Genomic DNA, 27,823 nt, shown 5'->3' on the forward strand with positions numbered 1-27,823 from the left:
AGGGAGGGGAGGGAGCTGGGTTGGTGAGTGCATGGATCATGCAGCATGGAGTGTGGCATGTGGATTGCCGGCCGACGATAATCTATGACACCTTGCGATCGGTTGTTCAGCTGCATCTGCATACGGAATCGGGCTCGGTGTCGGGAGTCGCCTCAAGGCGCCCAACTTTCTCCAGGGGGATGGCAGCAGATCAATGTACTTGCTGCCACCAGTCCCAGTCCCAATCCCAGCCCCGTCCACTCCCCTGCCATCTCTCGGGCATGGCCAGAGGGAATAACGGAGTACGGTCCGGTTCGGCGGGGCCTTATAATTTGATCGAATCGATTTTTGGGCAAATAGAGCTCGCTCTGAAAAAACAAAGCACGCTTAATGCCCTTTTAAATCTTTTGTTATATTACAACAAGATCTAGACAATTCTGGCTGCTGCCGCAGGCAAAGGTACACAAAAATGTATCTGAAAGAACAGCAGCAGCGGCAGCAGCAGCAGCAACAATGGTAAAAAGATACGAACCACCAGAAGAAGAAGAAGAAGAAGAAGAAGAGCCAGCAATCCAGATGGTCTCTTCTCTTGCTCTGCCTCTTGGGTTTTGGTTTTGGTTTCGGTTTCGGGCCATGAGTTAAAAATCTTTTCCACGAAATGAAAATACACACATACAAAGAGGACGGACAGGGAGAGAGAGAGAGAGAGAGGAGAGAGGGCCACAAAACGTGAGCGAGGCAGCAGCAGCAGCACCAGCAGCAACAACAAAAACTGTTAAATGCGCAGAACCGGCTGAGCGAGTCGGGTCTTGTGGCTGGATCTGGGGTCTTTCTTGAGGCTGCAACACACACAGAAAAGAGAGGGAGAGAGAGGGAGAGAGGGGGGGGCGAGCGAACGTCAAGAACGTTTTGCGTCTAGGCCAAAAGATAGATAGACAGAAAGAGAGGTAGAGAAGTAGAAGGAAAACCTCACGAGTCCAAAAGTCAAATCGCAGATGGAAAAACCAAAAGAATCGATTATGCAGTGCTTTCCTTCTTCTCCTCCGTTTCCATTTCCATCTCAATCTTGTGCTGTGGCTGCCACTGGGGGCTGAAGTGGGGGAAAGAGCAGAGTTAACAAAAAACAATATTTAGAAAGTCAGCAAAGTCGTCGGCGATCTGAAGCTTGGAATGCGGTTGCCTATTAATCAGTACGTCAGCTGTGGCTGTGCGGCTGGGAAGGGGCTGTGGCAAGGGAGCTGGGCGGCGACGAAGGGCATTGCTGATGGCTTGGCATACAAATCGATAAGCAAATACACACACACACACACACACAGACACACACAGATACTACTCTCAGAACGTGCTGCTGCTGTGTGCGTTGATTAATCTCGCTGACGAGTTTGTTGCCTAAGTCTTTTGTTTTAATGAGCACATCATGAATTATGACTTTGATTTGTGCTGCGGCTACGGCTACGGCTCCATCTACGAGTCCCTTCCCCCGTCGACCATCACTCATTAGGGGCTGCCACACTCTTGGCCTTAGCCTAAGGATTACAAATTAGCCTTTTTTACGCGGACTCTCTGATGCTGTGACTGAGTGGCTAAGACTCACTCTGAGGCGGGCGTGTCGCTGCCCGGCCAAGAGAAAAATCGCATATGCCCCGCTCATTTCACGAGAAACCCCAGTCCCCAGTCCCCAATCCCCAATCCTCAGTCCGCAGTCCCCAGTTCGAGTCAAAGTCAACGTTTTGCCTGGCAGGGGCACCGCAACCTCTGCCAATGCTGTCGTGGCTTACGTTTCAGGCCTCGAAACATGAAAAACTCTGCTGATAAATTGTGCGCGATAAAGCCCGGCTCGGCGTGGCTTGAAAAGGGTTTCGTGATGTCGGGCTCGGCCTGAGAAATGGAGGCGGTGGCGCAGACTGAGGGGCGGCGGGGGGGGGGGGGGAGGGCAGAACTGCTGCCCAACGGCATTGGGGAGCATCATCATTCTCCAGCGACAAAAAGAGCTGAAACAAAGCTGAAGAATTTGTACGAAAATTTTTGCGCTTCGATTGCCACAGCCGCTTTTGATCAGTGTCCAGCGACTAAGTCGAGGTCCCAGTCGTGGCCTCACCTTCGTCTTGCTCCGTGCGCTCCGTGCGCTCCTGCCCCCTCCTCTGGGGTCCCCCCTTTGCCCTCTGGGAGCCGTCTGCCGCCGGGTGGAATGCATGGGACGCATATCTGGGGGCATTTAACTTTTTCTTCCCATCGGAGCGGAATTTCTCCCGTTTCTGTTTCTGGCGACAGAAATATTTTTGTGCCATTCGTTCGGTTTCATAATTGTGTGTTTCTTCGGATATTTGTTCAAAGGAAATCAATAAACGAAATGTGGAGATGCCGCCACATGTTGCAGCGGCCATTTTGCTGGATCCACGGATAATTAGCTGGCGGGTCCGACGGGTCTGACGGGTGGGTGGCTGCCCGGCCTATGATGATGTTGCGGCTGCGGCTGCTGCTGCTGCTGCACTATGTGGGCTGCCACCAGGTGGGTGTCTAACTTCGACTCATGGCACACTTTTGCGGCCCACACGATGAGTGGCGGTCGACCCACGTAGCCCTTTCCTAAGAATCTGTCGGTGTGCATATGAAATTGTATCTATCGGATGCAAATCAATGGAGTCGTCCCCGAAGATGTTCGACTACGCGAGCGGCTAAAACAGGTCGCTGACTAATGATAACAGAGCGTCTAGTGGCCGGAATGGAACGGAACGGAACGGGGCCGAGAGACTGCGTGGGCCGCTAATTATTAAAAACGCCAACTGGCTTCGACTCTGACTCTGACTCTGACTCTGAGGTTGAGGCTGCGGCTGAGACGGAGGCTGGTATTGGGATTGAGACTAAGACTGAGGCTGAGACTGAGACTGAGACTGAAACTATGGATGCTGGGGCGCCCACTTGTTTCGCTTTTGTTGGTGTATGTATGCCTCATTTTATTGCTTCCGAGCATACAACAAACAAAAGACTCGAGCAACAAACTTCTCCTCTTCTCTTTGGCTCAGCTCGGAGCTATTTCCGTTTACAATTCGAAGCGAAATTAATTTCCCAACTCAACACCTCCGCAGCCATTGGACATTGTGGGATAATTAGGCAGCTTAGGGTCACTCCGGTTAGACCCTTCCATTAGTTACTCCCACTTGAGCACTCGCACAGCCGAAACTACAACGTTTTCCCTTTTGTCAACTTTCTTTTGCAGTCTGCATCGGCACCAAGTCCCGCCTCTCTTCACCCTCGAACCGGGAGCACCACTACCGGAATCTGCGCGACCGCTACACGAACTGCACCTACGTGGACGGCAACCTGGAGCTGACGTGGCTGCAGGACCCCAACCTGGACCTCAGCTTCCTCGACAGCATCCGCGAGGTGACCGGCTACATTCTGATCAGCCACGTGGATGTCACCAAGGTGGTGTTTCCCAAGTAAGTTCACACCCAGACCCGGGATCCAGACAGTGGCTGACCTCCGAGTGTTATTTCCTTGCAGACTGCAGATCATTCGCGGACGGACGCTGTTCAGCCTGGCCGTGGAGGAAGAGAAGTACGCCCTGTTCGCCATATACTCGAAAATGTACACCCTGGAGATGCCCGAGCTGCGGGACATCCTGCAGGGAGGGGTGGGCTTCTTCAACAACTTCAACCTCTGCCACACGCGCACCATTGTGTGGCGCGAGATCCTCACCGGCAGCACCGAGAACTTCAACTACACGTACAACTTCACGGCCCCGGAGCGCGAGTGCCCCAAGTGCCACGAGAAGTGCGGCAGCGGGCCCTGCTGGGGCGAGGGCGCCCACAACTGCCAGAAGTTCAGCAAGATCAACTGTGCCCCTCAGTGCGCGCAGGGACGCTGCTACGGCCGCGGGCCCCGGGAGTGCTGCCACCTATTCTGCGCCGGAGGCTGCACGGGCCCCACGCAGAAGGACTGCATCGCGTGCAAGAACTTCTTCGACGAGGGCGTCTGCAAGGAGGAGTGCCCGCCCATGCGCAAGTACAACCCCACCAGCTACATCCTCGAGACGAATCCCGAGGGCAAGTACGCCTACGGAGCCACCTGCGTGAAGGAGTGCCCCGGCCACCTGCTGAAGGACAATGGGGCCTGCGTGCGCAGCTGTCCCTCGGACAAAATGGCCAAGGAGGGCGATTGCGTTCCCTGCAACGGGCCCTGCCCCAAGACCTGTCCCGGCGTGGAAACCGTCAACTCTGGCAACATTGAATCGCTGCGCAACTGCACCGTGATCGACGGCAACATCCGCATCCTTGACCAGACCTTCTACGGCTATCAGGACGTGTACGTGAACTACACGATGGGTCCGCGCTACATCCCGCTGGATCCCGAGCGGCTGGAGGTCTTCTCGACGGTCAAGGAGATCACAGGCTATCTCAACATCGAGGGTAATTTCTCGGGCTTCCGGAATCTGTCCTACTTCCGCAACCTGGAGATCATCCACGGCCGCCAGCTGATGGAGAGTCTCTTCGCTGCGCTCTCGATTGTCAAGTCCTCGCTCCACAGCCTGGAGATGCGCAACCTCAAGAAGATCAGCTCCGGCAGCGTGGTCATCCAGCACAACCGCAACCTCTGCTACGTGGGCGACATCCGGTGGAACGCTGTCCAGAAGACGGCCGACCAGAAGCAGTGGATCAACGAAAACCTCAACGCCGCCGAGTGCCGTAAGTAAACGCTGTGCAATCCAATCCCACAGCCATCTAATCCAAACTCCCCAACTAATCCTCTGCAGGCAAGGCTGGCTTGGTCTGCTCGGACCAGTGTAACGAGGACGGCTGCTGGGGATCGGGCACGGATCAGTGTCTCAACTGCAAGAACTTCAACTACAATGGCACCTGCATCGCGGACTGCCGCAACATCACCAAGTGAGTCGAACCCTCAATCCTGGAGAGACCCTTCCATACTAAGCCGTGTTCCTCCTCTCTCTCTCCCTCTCTCTTGTAGTGCCTACCAGTTCGACACGAAGACCTGCAAGATGTGTCATCCGGAGTGCCGCACCTGCTCAGGACCAGGGGCCGATCACTGCGACGACTGTGTCCATGTGCGGGACGAGCAGCACTGCGTGTCCGAGTGCCCCGAGGAGAAGTACAGCGAGAATGGGGTGTGCCGCAGGTGCCACGAGACCTGCGAGGGATGCACTGGGCCGAAGGACACTATCGGACTGGGCGGCTGCAAGACCTGCAACCTGGCGATCATCAACAACGATGCCACCGTCGAGCGCTGTCTGCTGAAGGACGACAAGTGCCCCGACGGCTACTACTGGGAGTATGTCCATCCGCAAGAACAGGGCTCCCTCAAGCCGCTGGCCGGGAAGGCCGTCTGCAGGAAGTGCCACCCTCGCTGCGAGCTCTGCAGCAACTACGGCTTCCACGAGCAGGTGTGCTCCAAGTGCGTGGGCTACAAGCGACGCGAGCAGTGCGAGGACGAATGTCCGGCCGACCACTACACGGACGAGAACAAGCGCGAGTGCTTCGAGTGCCACCCAGAGTGCAAGGGTTGCACCGGCCCTGGCTCTGACGACTGCATCGCCTGCCGCAACTTCAAGCTCTTCGCCTTCCATGACGCCAGCACCTACGAGAACTCCACGCTGTTCAACTGCACCTCAAAGTGTCCGCCAGACTTCCGGCACGTTAACTACCAATCGCTGCAGATCGGACCTTTCTGCGCCTCCAGCCCGCCGAGGGGAGGCAAGCTGAACGCAAACCTGGACGTGAACATGATCGCCATCATCACCAGTGCCGTGCTCATCCCAACCATCTGCATCCTCTCTGTGGTCACGTACATCTGTCGTCAGAAGCAGAAGGCCAAGAAGGAGACGGCCAAGATGACGATGGCCCTGTCCGGCTGCGAGGACTCTGAGCCGCTGCGCCCCTCCAACATTGGCGCCAATCTCTGCAAGCTGCGCATCGTCAAGGACGCTGAGCTGCGAAAGGGCGGTGTCTTGGGCATGGGCGCTTTCGGCCGGGTGTTCAAGGGCGTCTGGGTGCCTGAGGGCGAGAACGTGAAGATCCCGGTGGCCATCAAGGAACTGCTGAAGTCCTCGGGCGCCGAGTCCAGCGAGGAGTTCCTGCGCGAAGCCTACATCATGGCCTCAGTGGAGCATGGCAACCTCCTGAAGCTGCTGGCCGTCTGCATGTCCTCCCAGATGATGCTGATCACGCAGCTGATGCCGCTGGGCTGCCTGCTTGACTACGTGCGAAACAACCGCGACAAGATCGGCTCCAAGGCCCTGCTCAACTGGTCCACACAGATCGCCAAGGGCATGTCCTACCTGGAGGAGAAGCGGCTCGTGCATCGCGACCTGGCGGCACGCAACGTTCTGGTGCAAACCCCCTCGCTGGTCAAGATCACCGACTTTGGGCTGGCCAAGCTGCTGAGCAGCGACTCCAATGAGTACAAAGCGGCTGGCGGCAAGATGCCCATAAAGTGGCTAGCCCTGGAGTGCATCCGGAACCGCGTCTTCACCAGCAAGTCGGACGTGTGGGCCTTCGGTGTGACCATCTGGGAGCTGCTCACATTTGGTCAGCGGCCGCACGAGAACATCCCTGCCAAGGACATCCCCGACCTCATCGAGGTGGGTCTGAAGCTGGAGCAGCCGGAAATCTGCTCGCTGGACATCTACTGCACCCTGCTCTCCTGCTGGCACCTCGATGCGGCCATGCGGCCGACCTTCAAGCAGCTGATGACGGTCTTCGCGGAGTTTGCCCGCGATCCAGGCCGCTATTTGGCCATCCCCGGTGACAAGTTCACCCGCCTGCCCGCCTACACCAGCCAAGACGAAAAGGATCTCATACGCAAGCTGGCTCCCACCTCGGATGGCTCTGAGCCCATGGTTGAGGCGGACGACTATCTGCAGCCAAAGGCGGCGGCGGGTCCTAGCCATCGCACGGACGGCACTGACGAAATTCCCAAGCTGAATCGCTACTGCAAGGATCCCAGCAACAAGAACTCCAACGGTGGCATCGGCGGTGATGATGAAACCGACTCGAGTGCCCGTGAGGTGGGCGTGGGCAATCTGCGCCTCGACCTGCCCGTCGACGAGGACGATTACCTGATGCCCACGTGCCAGGGCGCTGGTCCCAATAATAATAACAACCACATCAATCCCAATCACAACGTGGCCGGCGCGGGCACCACCGCTGGCTACATGGATCTCATCGGAGTGCCCGTCAGCGTGGACAACCCTGAGTATCTGCTGAATGCGCAGGCCCTGAATGTTGGGGAGGCGCCCATACCCACGCAAACCATCGGCATCCCTGTGTTGGGAGTACCTGGCACGCTGGATGTGAAGATTCCGATACCGGGCAGCGAGCCGACCAGCTCCGACCACGAGTATTACAACGACACCCAGCGGGAGATGCAGCCGTTGCATCGGAACCGCAACACCGAGACCAGGGTGTAGCCGATCCCACTGCCAGAACGGAATATCAATTCTTGCCACAATACCCAAGTGCCTTTTGAAGTCAACGCCAACGCCAACGCCAACGCCATGCGGATGCACGGGCACGTGCCTTTGAATGCTGTTATCATAGATAGAACCCATTCGCCTGTATAAACCAGGGCCCAAACCCAACCCAACCCTAGGATATGTGTGTACATTACTACCGATATTACTCCATAGTGTACTTAGCCCGCGCCCCTGCCCCACTCTAGTGTATAGCTTTGTGTATACTCGTACTTCTCTATCCTAACCCTAGCCACTAGTTGAGTTGAGTAGTCAGCAGGGATCGTCGTCGCGGTCCTGCGCTTGTAGATTGTATGTAATTACGAGAACAAAACACCGATAGTGCATTTCTTAGACGCCTCCGCCACGGCGGACTCTCGAATGGTCCGCGCGGAGGGCGCACACTAAGCTAAACTTATCTCTAGTTCATCCGGCGGACTGTCGCAGATGCATTAATAACTTCTTATCGTGAATAGTTACTTATAGTTAGTCGTTAGCCTCTAGCGCCTATTTTTCAACTGTGATATATATTGTAGGCATTATCTAAGGACTTGTAACACCATGAACAAACCGAACGACTCGAAAACAAATCAAAAATTATATAGAAAGCACTAAAAATTAATTGTACATACAGATCTATGCAATTTAGGTCTAGTTTCAAATCCCATTCGATATCAAGAAAGTTTGACAAACCAATCCCTAGAGTGCCATGCGTCGATCGATGCGATTCTCCTAAAGATTTCGAATATTTGTTTGGCACCGCAGACAGCTGTCTCTGTAAGGTAACTAGTGTAAGCGCGCGCATAGGCGATATGTTACCGATCAAAGATATACATATGTACATACATATTTTTGTATGTATTAACATTTCTCACATAAAAATACAACCGTATAATTACTTGCATACGTTCTTCTTATACACAGATTGTAGATTTGCCAAGTGCAGCTTATGCATAATGAATATGTTACATTAATTTAATTAGTTTATCTATACAAATAAACAAAAATATAAAATAAAATCATTTTTGAATATACATAAATGCACTTAAATTCTCATCATCAAATTTACGGAAACAATCCACATCAATCAAGAAGCGATTTTGGTTTCCTATCTTCGAAAATATCTTCTTGGACCAGACAGCAGTTGAGTCCTGCATTTCTTGATTTTTTTCCTTTTTTTAATGTAATTTGGAAGTAATTTACTTGCTCTTCGCTTTCTTCTAATCCTCTTTAAGTACTTTGAAGTTATTTTGTCACTTAGCTCAATTTAATTTCATAGCCTATTTTTCATCAAACCTATTCAAACCCGCCCAAAAGTAGGCAGGTATTGTCGAAGCAACACATTTGGCCTGCAGCCCAAGGGTATGCTAGTATATTTTTTAGAACAAAATTGTACACGACGTTTCTTTTCGCAGTATGGTCACACTGTGGTATGCACGAGCGCGCGCTTTCATTTGAATTTAAATGGACGTCACAAATATTCCGCCAAAGCATGAAAACAAAGCTTGAATTTCTGTTTTGCTTTATTTAAATATTCAATGAGACATTCTGAGTGGATCTGCTATTGAGGGGGCGTGGTCACAAACGGCTGTTTGCTGCATATATATGTATATATAGTATATGCATGTAATTGGATTCGTATTATAATTGGTGTAGACTATTTAGACGTCGGTTCGTATATATTGAAAAAGTTATCCATAGTTTACTTTCATAAAAGTTCAATTACATCAATTACGGTTACGTTAATGTTAATTTACGATAGGTTGTGTTCATGTGGATGTGAGGGTTGGTGTGGATGTGGCTGTGTGGGGTTGTGTACTACATTAGGACAATCTTTGTGGGTTGTCCCTCTAATATTAGTCAATTAAATAACTCAAGTTGGTTTTAGTTGTAGGCGGTACTTAGAGAAAACAATATTCGACTTAAACGCAATCCTAAAAAACAAAATCAGTGCTGGCTCTTGGCTCTAAATCCTAAAGAATACGAAACTCATGAGTGCCTGTGTGTGTGTGTGTCTGTGTGTGTGGGCTTGGGCGGGCCCTTGCATGAGTGTGTGAGCGTGGGCATGGCCCAGCAAACTTAATTGATAAACATTAAATAACATTTGGATTCAAATCTCGCATCCTCAGCATAGGATCTAAGCATAAAAGACAAACTGCTCATCAAGCAAGAGCAGCAATACGCTCTCCTTACGATTACCCGCCCAACGCCACCTGCCCCTGGAGCAGCAATTAGTGCCTAGTTCGTACATGGATTACACGCCCACGCCGCAGAGAGACTTGGCCGAGACTGCTGCTGGAGCCCGCACCAGAGACAGAAGCAGATGAGGCTGAATCTGCAAATGAAGTGGGGGCAAGAGCAGGAGCGTCAGCCTATCACATTGGAACGCGCCGCGCCAGCAGATACTCGGAGAACTGCTGCCCCCCGACACTGGCCTCGACGGTGAAGCCGGCGTTGAGGAGTCGCGTCAGCACCTGGACTGAGTTCAGCTTGCAATAGCCATTCAGGGGGAAGCGGATGATTTGCCCCCAGTCGCCCTGGTTCCAGGAGACGCCGCTGCGACTCGACTGTGTCGCCTGGCTGGCCTCCGGGAAGAGTTCGTCGAGCAGAGCCCGTTCCGCCGACAGCATTATGCGCTCGCCCAGGTCCGGCGAGATGTGCAGAGCCACGACCTCGTAATTGCAGTCCGGCGACGCGCTGGTCCGCGGGCTTGTCTTAATGTGGCGTGCTGGTGGAGTGGGTGGCGCCACCAAATAGTTCCCATTGCGTACACGATCCTTGCGCATGCTCTCCAGCTGCTTAATCATCGCTGCAGGCGCCAGCATCATCCAGACAGAGGAAGAGACAGCGAGTAAGAGGGGAAAAACGCAAATTAGCTCCCTATAAATGTAGGAGGAGACAACGATGGTCGGGTATGAGTACTTACGCTCCACTTCGTAGTAGCGGGCCTCCTCTAGTAGCAGCTCCAGATCGGGAAAGTCCTCGGCAACCAGAAGTCTTGAGTTTCTCATAAAGTTCAGAATGTGACGGAACATGCCACCGTCGCGATCTATGAAGTAGTGCTGCTTCAGCGAGTCCAGCACAATCGGGATTTGGCCGTTGAAGAGCTTGGCCAGTTTTGACTCTGGATACTTGGTGAGCGTCTCCAGGGAGCTGGTGTAGATGGTCCCGCCCACGTCGATGTGTACGGGAGCCGTGTAGCGGGAGGCGGCCGCCACGCAGGGTATGCCGGTGATGGGCTTGTGGTTGCCGTGCATATAGGAACTGGCCCCCGCCGAGCCGGCGCCTCCGGCTGCAGCAGCTGCCACGGCGGCAGCAGCCGCCGCCGCCCCGGGCAGCCCCAGCGGCGTAACTGAGGAACTGGCAGGCGGCGTCGGTGTGGGCGAAGAGGAGTTTGAGATCGTTGGCGAGACGGTGGGCGAAGCGCTGCGGGCAAGACGAATTTACGAATTAACAATGAGTTTTGGCCAAGGGGGCTTTTGGGGCAATGTGGGGGCTGTGCTGTGTATTCATCACATTCGCAACGCTCATCAATATGCAAGGGCTCACCTGATTTTAATGTCGCTTCTGGCGTAAATGCGGCCCGTGGAAGACAAGTCGCGTGGCTCCAGGGCCTTGACATCTCTTTCGCGCTCTCGATCCATATCGCATTTTTTCCTGCAATTAGTTAATTATCCATCAAGAGATTAGCCAATAGATCGATTAGCTTACTAGACGGATCAGACCCTCCTCCACACACACACACACACACACACACCCACTCACACAGTAAAACTAATCATGAGAACCAATTTATCCCCCCACAAGACTGGACGCCAACAACGTTGAAGGACAGCAAACGTGACAACGAAAATGCAGCATCGCTTGCAGCTAAACAGCCATCCACAGGGCCAGTTCCATTCCCCCATAAAGGTTCACACACAGTGAGAGACAGAAAGACAGCGAGAGAGAGAGAGATAGAGACAGGGCAGGGACAAACAGACAGACAGACAAAAGAGAGAGAGAGCGAGGGGTTTGGGGCCAAGTCAAGTTTGGATATATATTTCATATGGCCCATAGTCTTGGGCCGATTGTGTGGGAATATTTGGTTTTACATTGCGTTTCCATTGGGGCAAACAGAGATCCCCCTCAGGGGATCGACTCTCCGCAGCTTCGGTCGTGGACAAGACAAAATCGCCGCACCGCCATCGGTGGTGGAGGCGGGGCTCAGGGATGCAGTTAATGTTAACGGCCATCGAATGCATGGCTTTGGCCGTGGATGCTGTGTTTGCTGCCCCTGCTGTCGCTGTCGCTGTCGCTGCCGCTGCCGTCAGTTAGCCGCAAGTGTTGCGAGTCGATTTTCACACGAAAATCACATTGTTTGGTGCATCGTTATGGATGTGGGTGAGGGGGCGGTGAGGGGAGGTACAGTAGAGGCCATGTGGGACCGTGGCATGGGCACACTAATTATGATGTGTCAGTCGAATGCGTGCCACTCGACGTATACCCAATGTTGCGGCTGCCTTCCTGCTGCCCCACCCCCACCTAAACGAAGTCAACAACAATTACCAAGTGGCCTTTAGAGTGTATCTCTATCTATGCATATGGCTAACCTCACTCGTGCAGCTGCCTCCACATCACATCATGATCATCATCAGTTCTATCAGGATCGGTTTCTGTTTCCCGACTCTCCAGAGAAAGAGACACAAATTAATAAAACTGAATCAGACGGGGCACTCGTAGCATGACGAATGTGGTCATGTTTTTTGCACATTAGCCGAGCCCCAGACTGATGGACGGATATAGCGATGCTCACTCCGCTTTTGAATGCAAGTACTAACTAAAAAATATTGAACGGGCTACCACAGTTTTTTTGTTTATTTGGCGACAGGTTTTTGAAAGAAACAGATAAGAGAGATAAGAGTTGTGTATTCTATAGAGTTGTTGAAATTCTATAAATGGAAAAGCTAACAGAAATATTCCCTTACCAATAAAGAAGTACATCTATAAAATATATGCTCCCCTTTGCCCATTCATTCTCTGCCGAAGAGCATCCGATCTTCGCCATGTTCTATCTTCGCTTCATCTGGCATCTATCCCAAGCAAGTTGGCTTTTTTTTAAATGTTTGAAGCCCCACGGCTCTCCGACTGGATCTGGGGCTGTGGCTGTTTCTGTGGCTCGGGCTAGGGTTGGAGCGGGGGTTGGGTAATTACGATTTGATTAACTTTAACTACATGAACATTCAAATGTGAATGGGTATGCGAGGGGGACGGCAGGTGCGGTACCGATGGTAAAACACGAATGGGACTCTGCCACAGAGAGAGAGATAGAGAGAGAGAGAGAGGAGAGGAGAGGAGAATAAATAGTGGGGTTACTGCAAATAAAAACCAAAAGCAAACCCGCAAAAAATTGTACAAAATAAATGTCTGCAAGGCATTCACATGGAAACCCCACTACAACTGCAAGGGAGCGGTGCGGGAGGGGTTTTATGGCAAGCAGAGGGGAGAGAATCCACAGAAATAAACTTGGGTTTTATTAATTTATAGCAATTATAAAGCGTGAGTAATGCGTTCAATCAAACATTGGATATTCGTTTATGGCAAAATGGCTTAATGGGTGCCCCAGTCTCGGCCCCTGCCCCATCACCGTAAATATTCCTGCCCCGCTCCCTACACGCCCCAACAACCTGCCCTGCTCCAGCAGCTGCAGCAGCAGTTGCAGCCACAAAATATGCAATGCCATTGCCTGGCCTGGCCTCTTGTCACACACACAAACAATTCAATTTCAATTGCTTTGCGGCCCACTTGAGCAGGTGGAACAACAACGACATACACACACTCACATGTAGTGTGGCACACACACACACACACCCACCCACACACATGGACCTGTGGACACCCAGAGCCTAACGGTATTGTATATAAGACAAGCACTGCAGTTTGCATCCTATTCTAGTCCATTATCGCCCCCGGCGGTATCTTTTCTATGCCGTCTAGCAGCAGGATGAGCAGAGCACAGATGCTGAGGCAGGCCCATGCGGCAAGGTGGAGGGGTTGGAGGACTGGGGACTGGGGCTGCAAAGGGGCGGAGTTGGCAGAGTTATTCGCAGCGCCTTTGGTTACACTTGAGCCGGAGTCGCTGCCGTAGCCGAGTCGAGACTGAGAGATGAGCGCGTGAGGCATCGCAGGCGCCACTAGCAGTCGTGAGCCCTAGTGTTTGCGTGAGTCACGCCCCCATCTCGGGGCCAAGATGAATTCTGAAGAGTTGCCTCTGCCGTTGCCATATTTGTCAGCCAACTTCCCCCCCCTTGGGGACGGGCTTTCTGTGGCCATCATTTGACATCTTTCCGAACCTGAAGCTCTGCCTCGGAATCCGGCTCTGGTCTGGTTTTAATGGCAATGCCATTAACTCATGACTCTTGGCATTGCATATTCCCGGGAATATCTTCATCTTCTGGTTATCCTCCGTCCATTTCCACATGTATCAGCCACAGAAGACGACACACGGGTACTAGAGGCTGGAGGTGGCAGTGGTAGTGCCACGAAGACTGAGCTTATTAGTTTGGCATTGTTCCGATTGAGGCGGCTTTCAGGCCGAATATCAGGTTGGCCCAGCTCTTCGGCTCCTCTTCTCCGGCTGATGCTTCGACGTGGCCTTGGCCCCGAGGGCGAAACATTTTCGAAAAAGGAATTATGGACAAAAGTGGCCGTTGGCACATGCTCAATGCTCAATGCTCGATGGTGAATCCTGCTGGGGGGAGGACATGGTCCTGCCCAGGCAATTCCCCAAACGACACGAATACGACCACGACTTGTGGTCCAGGGCTGCGTCGTCATCGCCAGAACAAAGTCCCTCCCAAAACCAGGACAAAAGCGAAAACAAAAGCCAAGAAATGAGCTAAAATGCACCCCACTCACATACACAGATAAAGGTAGTGATACCCACATATACACACACACACACATACAGATGAAGGTAGCAACACACACCTAGGCAGAGAGAGGATGAGGTCGCATCAGACGTTGACGACTGCGACTGTGACGCTGACTATGTAACCCTAGAAAATGTCCTGCGGCCAGCCAACCTTCCGCACACAAAGGCCAGACCAGACAGCGTGAGTGTCCCGGTTGCAAGAGGCAGCAAGAGAGAGGGACCAAGAATTAGAGAGAGAGAGAGAGGGAGAGAGGTAGCCGTGTGGCAGCTGAGGCAGAGCGAGAGGAAGCGAAAAAGGGCAAAAGCTGACTAGGCCCCCGGCGATCGTTTGGAATTAGTGCGGAAATCATGGATGGATACGGAACGAAACCAAGCAAGGAAAGCAAGCCAAGCCGAGGTCCTGCTGCTGCTGCTGCTGCTGCTACAGCTCCTGCTCCTCCCAAGGCGTCGTACTACAGGCAAGTCCCGTCTATGCTCGATGCGGGGGAATTCCAATCAATGGCCGCCACTCGGTCTGTGCCTCATTTGGCCGCCTGTGCTGGGGCTCCACTGTAGCCGAGTAAGGTGCTTGGTGTTTGGGATTGAAACTTGGGGTTTTCATCCCGCTTGTCCGCCTTCCGCTCTTCGCTCCTCCGCTGGTCCGTCGGTGTCCTCTAGGGCTTTGCTGGCTTTTACATGCGAGTCCATGCATGTGTGGGAGCCTCCTCATTCATTTATCCTTGCAACGCTAAGGGCAACGAGAGGAGAAGCCGAGCAGCAGGAGGAGCAAAAACAACAACAAGTGCAGGAATACAGGCAGTAACCACAGCGTCAAGGATACTCCTCGCAACTCCCGCTCCGTTCAAACTCCAGCTTTGGGATAGGAAGGGCAGAACTTTTGCGATTGGTAGGTAAGTCTAGTCGTGTCCGTTCCTGGCTTTGGCTTACCCTCTCTCACACAGATACGAAACCCCTGCCACATGTGTCCATGTGTCTGTGCGGCTGCTCTGCCTGCATTTAAAGATATCATACCCAAAGTTCTTCTCGGTCTCACAGCCCCAATGCTCCCCAGGCATTGCTCCTCTCGAGAGGAGAACAAAAAATATATATAGAAAAATAAAAAAAAAGCAAAACGAAAGTTTTCGAGGCAAAATCTTATCTCAATTTTAAAACGCTTGCGGCACAAGCTGTGCGACTCAGTCGACGGCTGTGTCTGCGTTAGCGTCAGCAGCGCTGCGTTGTTGCTGCAGCAGTGGATTCCACCTCGAAAGTTAATATGAAAACATTGAGAACCCTTCTCCGAGGCACAGCTTGTGCGTGTGTGTGCTTTATGAGAAGATTTATCAAACTGCAACACTTGCAGCAGCATCAGTTGCAGCACGAGGAAGATTATGTTTGCAGGGCGAGGCTAAAGCAGAAGGTTGCTGTGGGGGGAAGGGAGTGCCAATTAGGCAAAGAATTATTCATGGGGCGTAAAAGAACCAAAACTTACGACTCCAGGGAGAACCAGAGAGGGGGCGAGAGAGAGAGCCAGAGATAAGGGAATGAGGAGCGTTTTGTGTACATAACCAAGATAAACATAAAGTTAACACACACACACACACACACAAACACACAGAAGAGAAGAGAGAGCGAGCAAGCGGCTGAGCGTGAGGCGAAAAAGCGTCAAAATGACCCTGGGGCAGGTTGAGATGAAACCAATGCCTCCAGTGATGGGCCTGCTTCCCCTCCGACATGACTTGCTTTCGCTTCGCAGTTGGCCAAAACCAAAAATCAAAACGCTGATGAGCAGGCAAATGAAAAAGTTGGCCAGAGCCAAAGTAAAACACAAAAAGCCAGAACTAGGAGTCATCTCCCGCCTCTAGACGGGCTGCATTGCCCGTTGCCACACACACACACACACACACACACAACTTCTGCGCCCTCGTCGTCGTCGAAGTCGACGTCTTTCGCCCAAAGGGTCCAGGAACTGAGGCAGGAGTTGGAGCTGAAACTGGAGGAGATGGAGCTGTTCTGAAGCTTTAGCTGGAACTGCGGCATATGGGAAATCAGTCCACGCTGCGCCCTGCGCCCTGTGCCCTGCACTGTTGCTGCCGCTGCCGCTGCCGCTGCTACGAAAATTGTTAGCCAAAGTTGCTGAATGTGTGGGCCATGGCAAATTGTACAAATATATGCGAAATATATATAAGGGAGATATGTGTTTGTGTGCGAGTGTGTGTGTTTGTGTGAGTAGAAACGAAGTCTGGGGAAAAGTTGAGTGAGTGAGTAACTGGAGTCCCGGCATACACTGAAGCAGCAGATATTAAAACGCTGCAAGGCTTTCAAAAATAAACTTTGAAAAATTTATTAGAAAATATTAAATAAAAACGACGATTGCGCTGCATATGGCTCACTCAGCATCAGCATCAGCAGGACCAGATGGATGAGGAGGGGGCTCTACATATGCAGAGCAAACATTACTCAGGCAACTCGCTAGCTGGCAGACGACTCCCGGCACAGGCCACATGCCACATGCCACATGGCACAGGGCACAGAGTAGAAAAATTGTACTAGCAGCAAGAACAACAGCAGCAGCACGACGACGACGAGGATGACAAGGAAAACATAAATATACTCAGAGGAGCGTATAATACTATACGAGTGTGCATATGTATCTGACGGGTGACGGGCATAGGAGTGTGTATCTGTATCTCCACCTTGAGATAGCATGTTTTTATTTCTGCTAAATTCGAAAATTGAATTGTAAGTCAAAAGCGCAAAGGATAACGCAGGGAAAACGTTGCAAAATTTCCGTAAAAGCAAACATTGCGCATACGCAGCGTTGTGCTATGTGATGGATGAATTGGTTATTGTAGCAGTAGCGGGAGAGGAGGGGGAAGATGAAACAGAGGGCGAGCAATGGAGCTGCAGTCCCAGTGATTGCCTGTGATACTTAATCAAGTGTACATAATAATTACCAGCCAAATTTCCGCTTGAACAGAGCTCAAACAATGATGCAGCCATTCGAGTCCGAAACCATTCAGATATCCTCTCGAGTCCTGCAACTGGCAGTGGCAGAGGCAGAGGCAGGCCTAATTGGTGCAATTTGAGTACCGCATATCGAAGCCAGTAGCCGCAGCCGCAGCCACAGCGCCAGATGCAGATGCAACACAAAAGCAACCAAAACAATATGCACTTGCCGTTTTCAATGGCAGCGACGGCAGGTGCAGCACCCATAGAATTCGGGTACCAAAGAGGGTACTCCAAGGGCATGCACGTACTGCGAATAGGAGGTGATTACATGTGGGACTCAGGGTAAAGGAAGTAATAGTGGAAGTAGATGATTGAAGCTAATTTTACACTCCGCTACATGCAGAACGATTAGATGTAATAATACAGATTTAGGAAACTAGCAATTAACAACGAAACAATCAGTGGAGTAGCTGGTAGTGGAGTAGTATCATAACTTTAAATGGAATTAAATTGTTGATCTTAGTGTTCCCCTGACCTGCGTACACTGATTTGAACCCTATCAGAAGTTCTCAAGGAGATCCATTAACACATCAACCATCTCCATTAACAGGACAATCGATAGTCGTGGCTCCACATTGAAGAGTTGCATGCTGCTGAGTGGCAAATTGCTGCGCTATGTTGATGCTGGTAATGATGCCGAATTGCAGCTTAATTAACACACAGCGTGTTAAAAGCTTTTGTGCTCCTGCTGTAGCGCAGACCTTCGACGGACAGGCAGCCATTCAAATTCAGCCCCAGCCGCAGTCGCAGTCGCAGTCGCAGTCGTAGCCTTTGACTATTGGCACGTAATGGAAATCACTTTGCCGCCGGAGAAGAAGCAGATGCAGCATCGGGGAGGCACAAAGAGGCAGTGGCAGGAACAGTAGCAGTAGCGGTGGCAGGTATAGACCATGTAAACGCGAATCCAAGTAGCTGAAGCCTGAATCCGCAGAATGAAAACAAATTAGCTGCTGAAGCCGCAGTGGAGCAGGAGGCACCCGGGCTCTGCCCGACAATTGGCGGGAAGAGAAGGAAAAGCAGGAGGAAGAGGCCTTGCCTGCCGCGAATTGTGGCACAGCCAAGCAAGCAAACAGACAAACAAACGAGACTTTGACTGCGACTCCGCCTCTCGCACATGTCGAGGGCACTTTTTGTGGCAGGCATGCAAAAAGCAAAGGGAAACGAGCACAAGATGAAACCAAAACCAAAACCAAAAACCAGTTGCTTCTACACGAGGCACGAGACACAGCCGCTGAGAGAGAAAGAGAGATAGTGTGAGCGAGAGGGAAGACAAGCGAAGGTCGCTCCTTGCTCCTCCCCCTTCTGTCGGCTTCGCTATTTGAATACGATTCCGCAGAATGCAGCTCTCTCGCTTTGAACTTTGCCTCATGACTTGGCTCCGGCTCAATGGACGGACGGACGGACAGACGGAAGAACGGAGGACCGTCGATTCCCTTGCTAAACAAAAATTTGCTGTGCTGTATGTACTCTGCCCCGGGGGTCATCTTTTGGCCGCTTAGTTTTCGACCAGCCACAATACAACCTACCAACCGACCAACCGGTCACAGCTGCCCCAGCTCCATCCCCCGTTCCCATTCCCTGCTCCATCCCCTACCTCCATCTGCCACAGCACCATCGTATTTTATAGCCTTTAAGGTAGGAAAAATAATGCGACTCGTTCTCGTCTGCACACATAACTCAGCCGCGGGCTAAGGTTGCCCAAAAGCGCCTCCGGGGGATTGGGTATGATTTTTTCGCCTCTCTCCCTCGGAGACCCTCCCCTCTCCACCCCTCTCCACTCCACTCCACTCCTCTTCTCTTCTTACTTTTGTTTATTTCTCCTTTGGTGCGGGCACAGAGAGCACTTGAGGCGCATAATTTTTTTTTTAAAACAGTCTTCGTTTATGGCGCACAATTTCTGACTTGGCATGTGGGAGAGACGAAAATCAGCTGCCTCCGGCATTTTTGGCCAAAACCAAACGAACAACAGCAGGGGCAACACCGGGGTAGGGCAAGGGAACAGGTCTGGTAGCATGCAACTTGGACTGTAGACGCTGTTGTTGCGGTTGTTGTGTGTCAAAAATTCGTTTATTACAGAATCTTTTTTAAACTAATTTATTGGCCAGCAGCTTCGAGGCGGTCTGGGATTTTGTTGGCAGCGGATGAAGGGTTTTTGCTCACCGTTTGGGGCAGGAGGAATCCACCGTCAACGGTGATCGTTGATCCAATGCAACAAACGGAGTCCTGTGCGGGGGAGAGAAATCGAAAGAGATGCATTAGTGACATGTTAGGAATGGAACTTTTAAGAGTAAGAGTGATCTTTCGCATAGCACTAGAGGATCTCCAAAGAAACATCCAAACAAGAAAGCATTCTCTTTCTTCTTTCACATAATAATTCATTCAATTAAATGCTTTCTAATAATGTCTAGCACCAATGAAAATTATAACGTTCGTGATCGTCAGCTGGGGTTATTGATAGATATTGAACAGACAGATGATTATGATATATGGAACTCACAAAAACGTCGGTATATTTAGGAAATGCACTTTAACTATTTTTTATTACAACGCGCGCGCAGACAATAGATTTTGGCCTCCAATATGGATCTGTAGATCGTGCTGGTCTCGTCTCTGGCTTCTGAATAAACGTTGATGAAATATCAAATAAGCGCGCGAAGCCGCAAACACTCTACCACACGCTATCTCTCGCTTAAATGTTTACTTCCGTTTCCGCTTGGGGCGAACGCGAAACCGTTTGAATGTAGCCGCTGGTGTTTCCTATTTTCGAGCGCTTTACCTTACTTGCATTCGCGGCTGTTCGTTATTTTCTGAATTCAGAAACAAATTCTATCTTTGCTGTTCCGCGGCCCAAACATGTTTGATTCATGTTCACGAGTTTCGGAGCGGCAAGGCCGGTTGCTGCTCGGCTCGACCGGGTTGCGTTCGAGCTCGAGCTCGAGTTTGAGTTCGAGTTGCGCCCCGCCACCCCGTGCGGGTGGAGTTCTGTGGCGTCTTCTGTACGGTGTTCGTTTAGCAAAGAGACGACCTTGAGGGAGAGCGAGCGAGAGAGAGAGAGAGAGAGAGAATGTTTCCACTATGTCTGCGTGAGTGTGTGTTTGTGTGTGTGAGTGTGAGTGCTGCGTGCGAACGTTTAATAGTCTATTTCCGGTTTAAGTGCTGCCACTGTTCTCGCTGTTGTGGCATGCAACATAAGCCGATGTGGCAATTAACATGGTAACTGTAAATAGAACAATTGGCCTGGCTTACAAATCGTTGAATGGATTAAAATCGAGTGCGATTGTGCGGGTGTGTATGCGAGTGGGAGGACAATTCATGAGGCAGGGACACATCTGATGGATGCATGGATGGATGATATATGTACAATGCACCTACATATATACCCATTTCCAATAATTGTAAATATCAAAGCCTGATGCGTGTTTGTTTGTGTCTGTGTGACACTCTTTCTATGTACTTTTGCCTGTGTATGGGTGTGAGTGCGAGTGTGTGCTTCTGTTAATGACAAAGCATAGAACGCTGGGGCCGCCGGCCAAGCGAAATGAAACTTTGTGCGGCATCAGCTCCAGAGACTTTGAAGCAGAAGAAGCAGCACCAGCAGCACCGGCACCGGCACGAAGAACGGGGCAACAGCCAACGGCGCCCGAGGGCACAAAACGAGCGACGACTGCGACGACGAGGACGGAGGCAGCTGAAATATTTTGTTGCCCCCCGGCAATGCAAAGAAAAACTTGTGATAAATATGCCCCAGGCCATGTTTCAAAACACAGCCAGAGAGCAAGGAGGGAGAAGTAGAGACAGGCAGGGTAGAGAGAGAAACAGAGGGAGAGAGAGAGAGAGAGAGAGAGAGAGAGAGAGCGAGAGAGAGCGTTGGGCAATGAGCGGGCTAGTGGGAGTACTCCGAGGCCGGCAGTTAGGCAGCCTGTAATTAAAATGAGTGCAAACTCTTGCCCAACCACCCACCTATATATGTACCCACATCCCCACAACGCCCATGGACCACCCACTCGTCTTCCTGCTACCCCCTCCCCCCACTCAGCCCACTCTTGCAGCACTGTCGCATCATTTTTCATTGGCAATTGTTTGGTTGCATCTCCCCGGGTCACATTCATTTCGTAGTATATGCACCGCTCCGTCATAATATCCCACTATTTGCCCACCGCTGCCGTGACAGCTGCTGCATCGCTCGCGCTCCTGATCCATCCCAGAGATGGTCGCGTGACACGCAGCAATCCCCTCTGGGGCAGACTCCCGTTAGTTCGTCGCTCACGCTGCCATATCCATCCCCCGTGTCCACTGACATTTCAATTTTTCATATTTTATCAGCGACTTCAGCCCACGACGAGTGGAAATTGTTGCAATTTTATCGCTCATTTCACTCATTCAGCCTGGCTGGAGGGTTGAGGGACGAGGGGGTGAAGGTAGGGGGGCGGGTCTTTTATTGTTTCAAGCGTGAGCTCGTGGGTGGGGGCGAGAGTGGAGTAGTCGTATGGCATGGGCATGGGTCTCCTTTTTATTTTGATGTCGCTTTGGGTTTTTGCCATTTTAAATATTTTTTTAATCACAAGCTCACGCATACACTCACTCAGCTCACCCGCACATACCCACACACACACAGACAGGCATGTATACGGTCACTCACACATAAAGACTGATGTATGTATGTATGTATGTACATACATACATACGTCTCATACATATGGCAATACCAATATTTCAAGCCAATTTGCTGCAGTTAGCCGCGAGCGGACTGCCAACAAAATAATTCGACAAAATGTGTGCGGCGCGCTTTATGCTTTATTGTTTGGATCGCCCGAGGGGGTCACAGAGAAAGAGCGGGTCTCTGCGAAGGGGGGATGGGAGCAGAGCAAAGCTGCTGCATCTGCAGGACTCCATTATGCACATATGTATGTATGTACGTACATATGCATGGGTATGTGTATGACATGATTATACGTATGCTCGGGCATCACCGAAAGAGTGCAGAAATCAACGGCGACATTTCATATCCCACTGCGTTTTGTAATAATTTGTTGATGGCTTTTTTAAAGTAACCCATCTACCGTCCGTGTATGCCATACAGTTGCATAATTATTCATGACTTGTGCATTTGCGTGTTAATCAATATGCAGGGGGGGGAGGAGGAGGCCGGAGTATCTGAAAACAAACATTTAAATGCCAACGCATATGCTGGGAACATCTGCCCCGTGCCCCATCCTACTCCCACTCTCCTCGACAGCACCAGAACATCATCAGCATCATTATTGTGACTTTTTATTATTACTATTATTAATATGAATGTGTTTGGCTGTACACACAGAACATCGCTCACGCGAACCACATAGATACCGCTCATCAGAGGGAAGCTGTGTGTTTTTTAAACAAGTAAAAAGTTTCTTAAGTCAATAGTTCGACTACGGGATATCCCTTTTACTGCTAGCAGCTAGTGAACTCTGTGACAATGAGGAAAGCTAAAGGTAAACACTTTCATACTAACCAGCGACTTGTTCCCTTCCTTATTCTGGTTGCAAATGTGGCTACCACAGGCTACCACTGGTCTCCAGTGGGTCCTTCTTCCCCAGATCTTATAGTTCTCTAACATCCAGCTATCTGGCAATACTATCTGAAGGAATTTCCGCCCTGCCTTTGCAATTATTTACACGAATGCAATATACCCTGGTTTTGCACAGAGTTAAGGGGTATAAATATATATACATATATGTATATTGTATATATTTTTTTATTTTTGTATTATTAACGATACTTGGCGAACACCACCAGCAATAACAGCAACACCCATAGCTGCAAAAGCAACAGCAAACAACAACACAAATATGTGTATGTGTGTATGCACGAGTATATGTAGTGTGGATGAAAAGGCTCATAAAATTCACAATGTCTGGCCGCGGGGCTTTTACTTAATGATGCCATTTTTGCCGCCGCGGCCTGAAATTCGCGTTAAATTTTTAACGCACGAACTGCAGCAGCAGCGGGGCAGAGGCCCCATATCAAGCTTCAATTCATCCATCCATCCAGCCACTCGTCCATATGGGCCACAACATTTACATTAACATTTGAATGGTAATCATTTTGCAGCCAGTGCCCCATAACGATATTTATTTGTATAGCTCTGCCCAAAGCGGAGATAGAGGGAATGTTGTGAGCACAAGACATCGAAATTGCAGTTCCAGCGATAAGCACGGGTCTGATCAAATCACACATCTCTGGAGGAATTAAACGATTCAGCGAGGTCAGGTTAGTGGGCGTTTCTTTCGACAAGTATTTGGGATATTCCTTAAACGTTTGTCTTATCAAAACTTGGCGATAACACTCCTTATAACAAGCTTAATACTTATAAGTGATGTGATCCTACAAGCTACAAGATCTTACAAGCCATTCAGAGATTTTGCTCTCCTTTGGGTACTCCTATGGCATTATATTCCCCCCTCCCTTTGGTGAAAGCTCTCTTGGGAGAGTTTGAAGTTTGCAACGGTTTGAAGCATCAATTTTAATTGTGGACACTTATCATCTGGGTGGGTCCGGGTGATGGGGCCAGGAGTCGATTGCCGACATCCTTTTGTCATTAGCAATGCGTGACACTTGTCATTAACTGCATAATGATTCATTCCTATGCAGTTGGCTAACTTCTCTGACTCTGACACACACACACACACACACACACACAAATGAGTGATAATTGTGTGAGTGTTCAGTATGTGTGTGTGTGTGCATAATTTTAATGATTTACAAACTAGCCCGTTGGCGCTTTTAGCTCGAAAACTGACAGTTGATATCCAAAGACAAGCAGAATGAGGGGAATATAGCGCAAAAAGAAGATATAGCCGCGAGTTATGAATGGGAGAGTGGACCAGAAGGGGAGGGCAACATACTGAAAGAGTGGGAGAGAGTGAGAGAGCGGGGACCAGTTCTTTATTTCCAGGTTTCGAAGGGTGGAAGGGGTGCGCCAAAGAGAGATGGCTGCAAGAACGGAAAAGGATTGCTTGAACATGCAACCAAGAATGCCCCAGGCACTGCAGAGGCAGAGGCAGCAGCAACAGCAGCAACAGCAGCAACAGCAGCAGAGGGACAAAAAATGTGGAAGTTAAAAATAAGTTGGGGGCTTGGGCTCGGGCTCGGGCTCGGGCTCGAGTGGCTGGCGGCCTTTGCCGTTCGCATATAATGAGGGTCTCGTGGAGGCATGCCCCGCCCCCTACATCTGCGTGGTCTGGTTGTCACCTGGCACCAGCTGCTGGACACACATTTTGGGGACAAAAACTGTGATTCTGTGGCAAGATCGTAATTATAGGGAAGGCTTTTTGGTGTTGCTTTTAAATTATATCAATCCGGCTCCAGCTGTGGCAACAGTTGTTGCAATGCACTACCGCCGCCCCTGCCGCCATTTCAGACCCTAATTTGACTCAACACTTGTGCAAACACGTGTCTTGCCTCCCTCAGTCCGTCGCCCCCGCTCCGTGCAACAAGTTTCTGGCAACAACACAAGCCAAAAACAAAAAATCAACTGCTATTCACCTGTCCCGTTATCCGTTGTTCCAACCGTAACACAAACACTGATCCAGATACAAAGATACAAACACACACAGCCACAAAGCACACGCTCAAACACTCTCGAACAGAAGTGCTCCACCGTGGAGCAAAGACGAAATGTGTTTGTGGGGTATAAACAGTTGGTATGTGGGGTCTGTCCAACATGTTGGATGCAGCATGCTGCGAGTCCGTGGTGCCCCAGGATGTTATCAGCCGCAACATAAACACAACCGCAACAACAACGACGACGAACAGCACCAGCAACTAAGTATCCATATCCTCTCCTCCTCTCTTGTGTTCTCCCTCTCTCGCATTGGTGGTTAGCCCATTTACCAAACCGGGCTTAGCTTGTCGCAAGGTATATCCCATAGAAGGTAGGGCACTGCCGGAGAACGGCCTCTGAGTGTGGCTGATTTGCAGACTTGTGCGCAAACCAATGAGTGGGAGGAGGGTGGCTGCACAGGAACTGGCTTACCTACTGTTTAATGCACCATGGATCGTCAGACCACGCGAGCGGATACGACGACGACACCGCTCCGCTCACCTCTCCTCTTCTTTCGCCTTGCCCTGGGGCGTCCGCTTGTAATTATAATATTTCAACCCAAATGTGACCTGCGGCCATGCGCCAATGATGGATTTCAGCTCTCTGCCGCTGCCTCACCTCTGGCTATGCCCCTGCTCCTGCCCCTTGCCCATGCATATAATATAGCAGATATATTGTACATATATATTGTTGCTGCCGAAGACAGAGACGGAGACAGAGGACCGATACGTACCCTGAGTATCCAGCAGATACCAGATACGGGCACCACGAGAGGTGCGCCGTTGTTCCGGGGTTGCTGCTGCGATTGCCTTTGCCGCTGCCGTTGCCGCTGCTATTGCTGTTGCTTTTGTTGCTGCTCTGCAATTTGTGGGCCGGGGGCAAAGCGGATTGGCCTGCGGCCAGACATGTGAATAAAATTACATTCACTATTTTATATGCCATATGTATATAGGAGTGTATTCGCACTCGAACTCGCATGAACGTGGCATTTATCGGTTTATATGTACGTGTAGATGTGCTTACGTACATTACACGACAGGCAGAAAAATCGTATTTATGTAGGTAGAAATAATTGAATTGGCACATCAGCTAAATCACTTGTATACACACATATAATCGTATTGGAGCTGGAGCTGAAGCTGGAGCTGTAGTTGAAGATGGAGATGGAGATGGAGCTGGGGACCAGGGCAATAACAAGATTAGATCACTGAGAAGAAATCGCCGCTGGCCATCCGGCAATGGAAAAGGGTAAAGCGCAAACCAAGCTGCCACTGACAAACCACAAAACCAGGTCCGAATGGCTAGCACCATTCCCCTCCCCTCCCCACCACTCCACTCACTCGGTGTGGCTCTCCTCGGCTTAGTATATGGCTTACTTGAACACGACCAGGTGAACATTAATCAAGCCAAACAACCAAATAACTTATGGCCATGGCTAATAGAGACATTCGACCAGCTGCCTCTGTCTCTGTCTCTGACTCTGCCTTCATTTTGTAGCCAACTTTTCACTTTTGAGGAAACGAAGAGGTTAAGGCCAGAAATATACTCGTAGTAAATAATTATCGCTTTTGGGCAATTCTGTTTAGCAAATAACCAAAGATACGCAAGTTATCCTGAATCGTTTATACATTTAGCATGTATGGGCTTTTGGGACATTATTCCTTGAACTTTAAAATTTATGTTCCAATGGGAGTTGAATCTTATTTATATAAATATAACTAGCTTACCCCGGCAAGCCATATGCCTCAGTACTGTGAACTATTTCGAAAGATGTCCTTTGAAATGATGAATCTACATCTATATCTGTGTCGATGAGCAAGCCACTTAATGGTGGTGTCTGAACTTTTCCTGATGACCCATCTGACTCATGTCTTCATTCATTCCTTCATTCATTCCTCACACCAATCAGCAGATTCGGATTTTTCATACAATAAAACTAAAATCTATATATCTATATATATATCTGTGACCTACAGTTGATCCCATCCTATTCTCCTGAATCCGCTCCCCGCTGTCGTCTGCTCAGTGAAAACAATTTAATTCACTTACAAAGTCTGTTGAAAGTCTCTTGCGGCAAGTGTTGTGGCATGTTGCATTAAAGTTCAGGCCATAAGTAGATGTGCCGCCTGTCTGTGTCTCTCGGCGTCCGTGTGTGTATTCTGGTAATTAAATTGACATTAATTAAACTTACGCGACCTGCCACTGCCGCTGCCACTGCCACTGCCACTGCCTGCACTGCTTCCTCTGCCACTGCTCAAGTGCCGCTCATTAAGCAATTAAGGGATAATTATCAGCGACGTTGCCTTTTTGCAATTTTCATGCGCAAAGTGTTAAAATCACTTAATAGGCGGCGGCCCATAACGCGCCGTGCTGCGTCTGTTGACGCCATATCCTGGGCTGGCTGCTGTTTCTGCTGCCGTTGTTGCAGTTCTTCCTCTTCTTGCCCCGTGTGGCAAGTGTGTGCGTGACTGTGCGAGTATGTTTGCGTACGCACGCGGCTGTTTGTTTAAGTGTAGCGTTAAACGCGGCAACTGACAAGCACAAGTGGCAAGTGGGGCAGCAGGGGCAGCAGGGGCAGAGCACCTGTAAGCAATCCTCCACGCAGTTGCATGTGCCATGTTGAGCCAACAACAACAACAACAACAGTTGCCGCAGCAGCAGCAGCAACAACTAATAGGCAGTGTCCATGGCCGTGGAGCATAAGCTTCCATTTATGCACTTATAGAGAGACAGGGACATAGCCAGTGTGGGAGCGGGAAAAAGAGATGGACACACATGCATGATACTTTGACAGACAACAAGCCAAACAGCAGTGGCAGTGGCAGTGGCGGTAGCAACCATAACATCCGTGCAACAGCAAGGGCAATGCAGCATTCCCCCCCCCCAATTG

At 50.4% G+C, this 27,823-nt stretch overlaps 2 protein-coding genes across 4 annotated transcripts in view; one reads left to right on the forward strand and one right to left on the reverse strand.

Annotated features, from left to right (window-relative positions):
* LOC6592980 (epidermal growth factor receptor) overlaps positions 1-8,415 on the forward strand; it is a 37,287-nt gene extending 28,872 nt beyond the window's left edge. For both annotated transcript variants that reach the window (XM_026986993.1, XM_002017994.2), the window contains exons 2-5: positions 3,197-3,419; positions 3,484-4,664; positions 4,733-4,865; positions 4,945-8,415. In XM_026986993.1, coding sequence (XP_026842794.1) covers positions 3,197-3,419; positions 3,484-4,664; positions 4,733-4,865; positions 4,945-7,402 — 3,995 coding nt within the window. In that variant the 3' untranslated portion in view covers positions 7,403-8,415. The remainder of the gene's footprint in view (positions 1-3,196; positions 3,420-3,483; positions 4,665-4,732; positions 4,866-4,944) is intronic.
* Positions 8,416-8,960: 545 nt separating this feature from the next.
* Positions 8,961-27,823, reverse strand: part of LOC6592979 (BTB/POZ domain-containing protein kctd15-like) — a 44,826-nt gene continuing 25,963 nt past the window's right edge. Inside the window, exons 1-5 of one of the 2 annotated variants that reach the window (XM_002017993.2) lie at positions 19,846-20,175; positions 19,509-19,571; positions 10,994-11,101; positions 10,371-10,870; positions 8,961-10,253 (exon numbers count right to left, since the gene is read on the reverse strand). In XM_002017993.2, coding sequence (XP_002018029.1) covers positions 9,820-10,253; positions 10,371-10,870; positions 10,994-11,088 — 1,029 coding nt within the window. In that variant the 5' untranslated portion in view covers positions 11,089-11,101; positions 19,509-19,571; positions 19,846-20,175 and the 3' untranslated portion in view covers positions 8,961-9,819. Of the gene's footprint in view, positions 10,254-10,370; positions 10,871-10,993; positions 11,102-19,508; positions 19,572-19,845; positions 20,176-27,823 lie in introns of those variants that run through there. The other variant, XM_026985871.1, reaches the window with a different exon arrangement.

Source organism: Drosophila persimilis, unplaced genomic scaffold, assembly GCF_003286085.1.
Source record: "Drosophila persimilis strain 14011-0111.01,24,50 unplaced genomic scaffold, DperRS2 tig00000002-arrow-pilon, whole genome shotgun sequence".
NCBI classification, from domain to species: domain Eukaryota; kingdom Metazoa; phylum Arthropoda; class Insecta; order Diptera; family Drosophilidae; genus Drosophila; species Drosophila persimilis.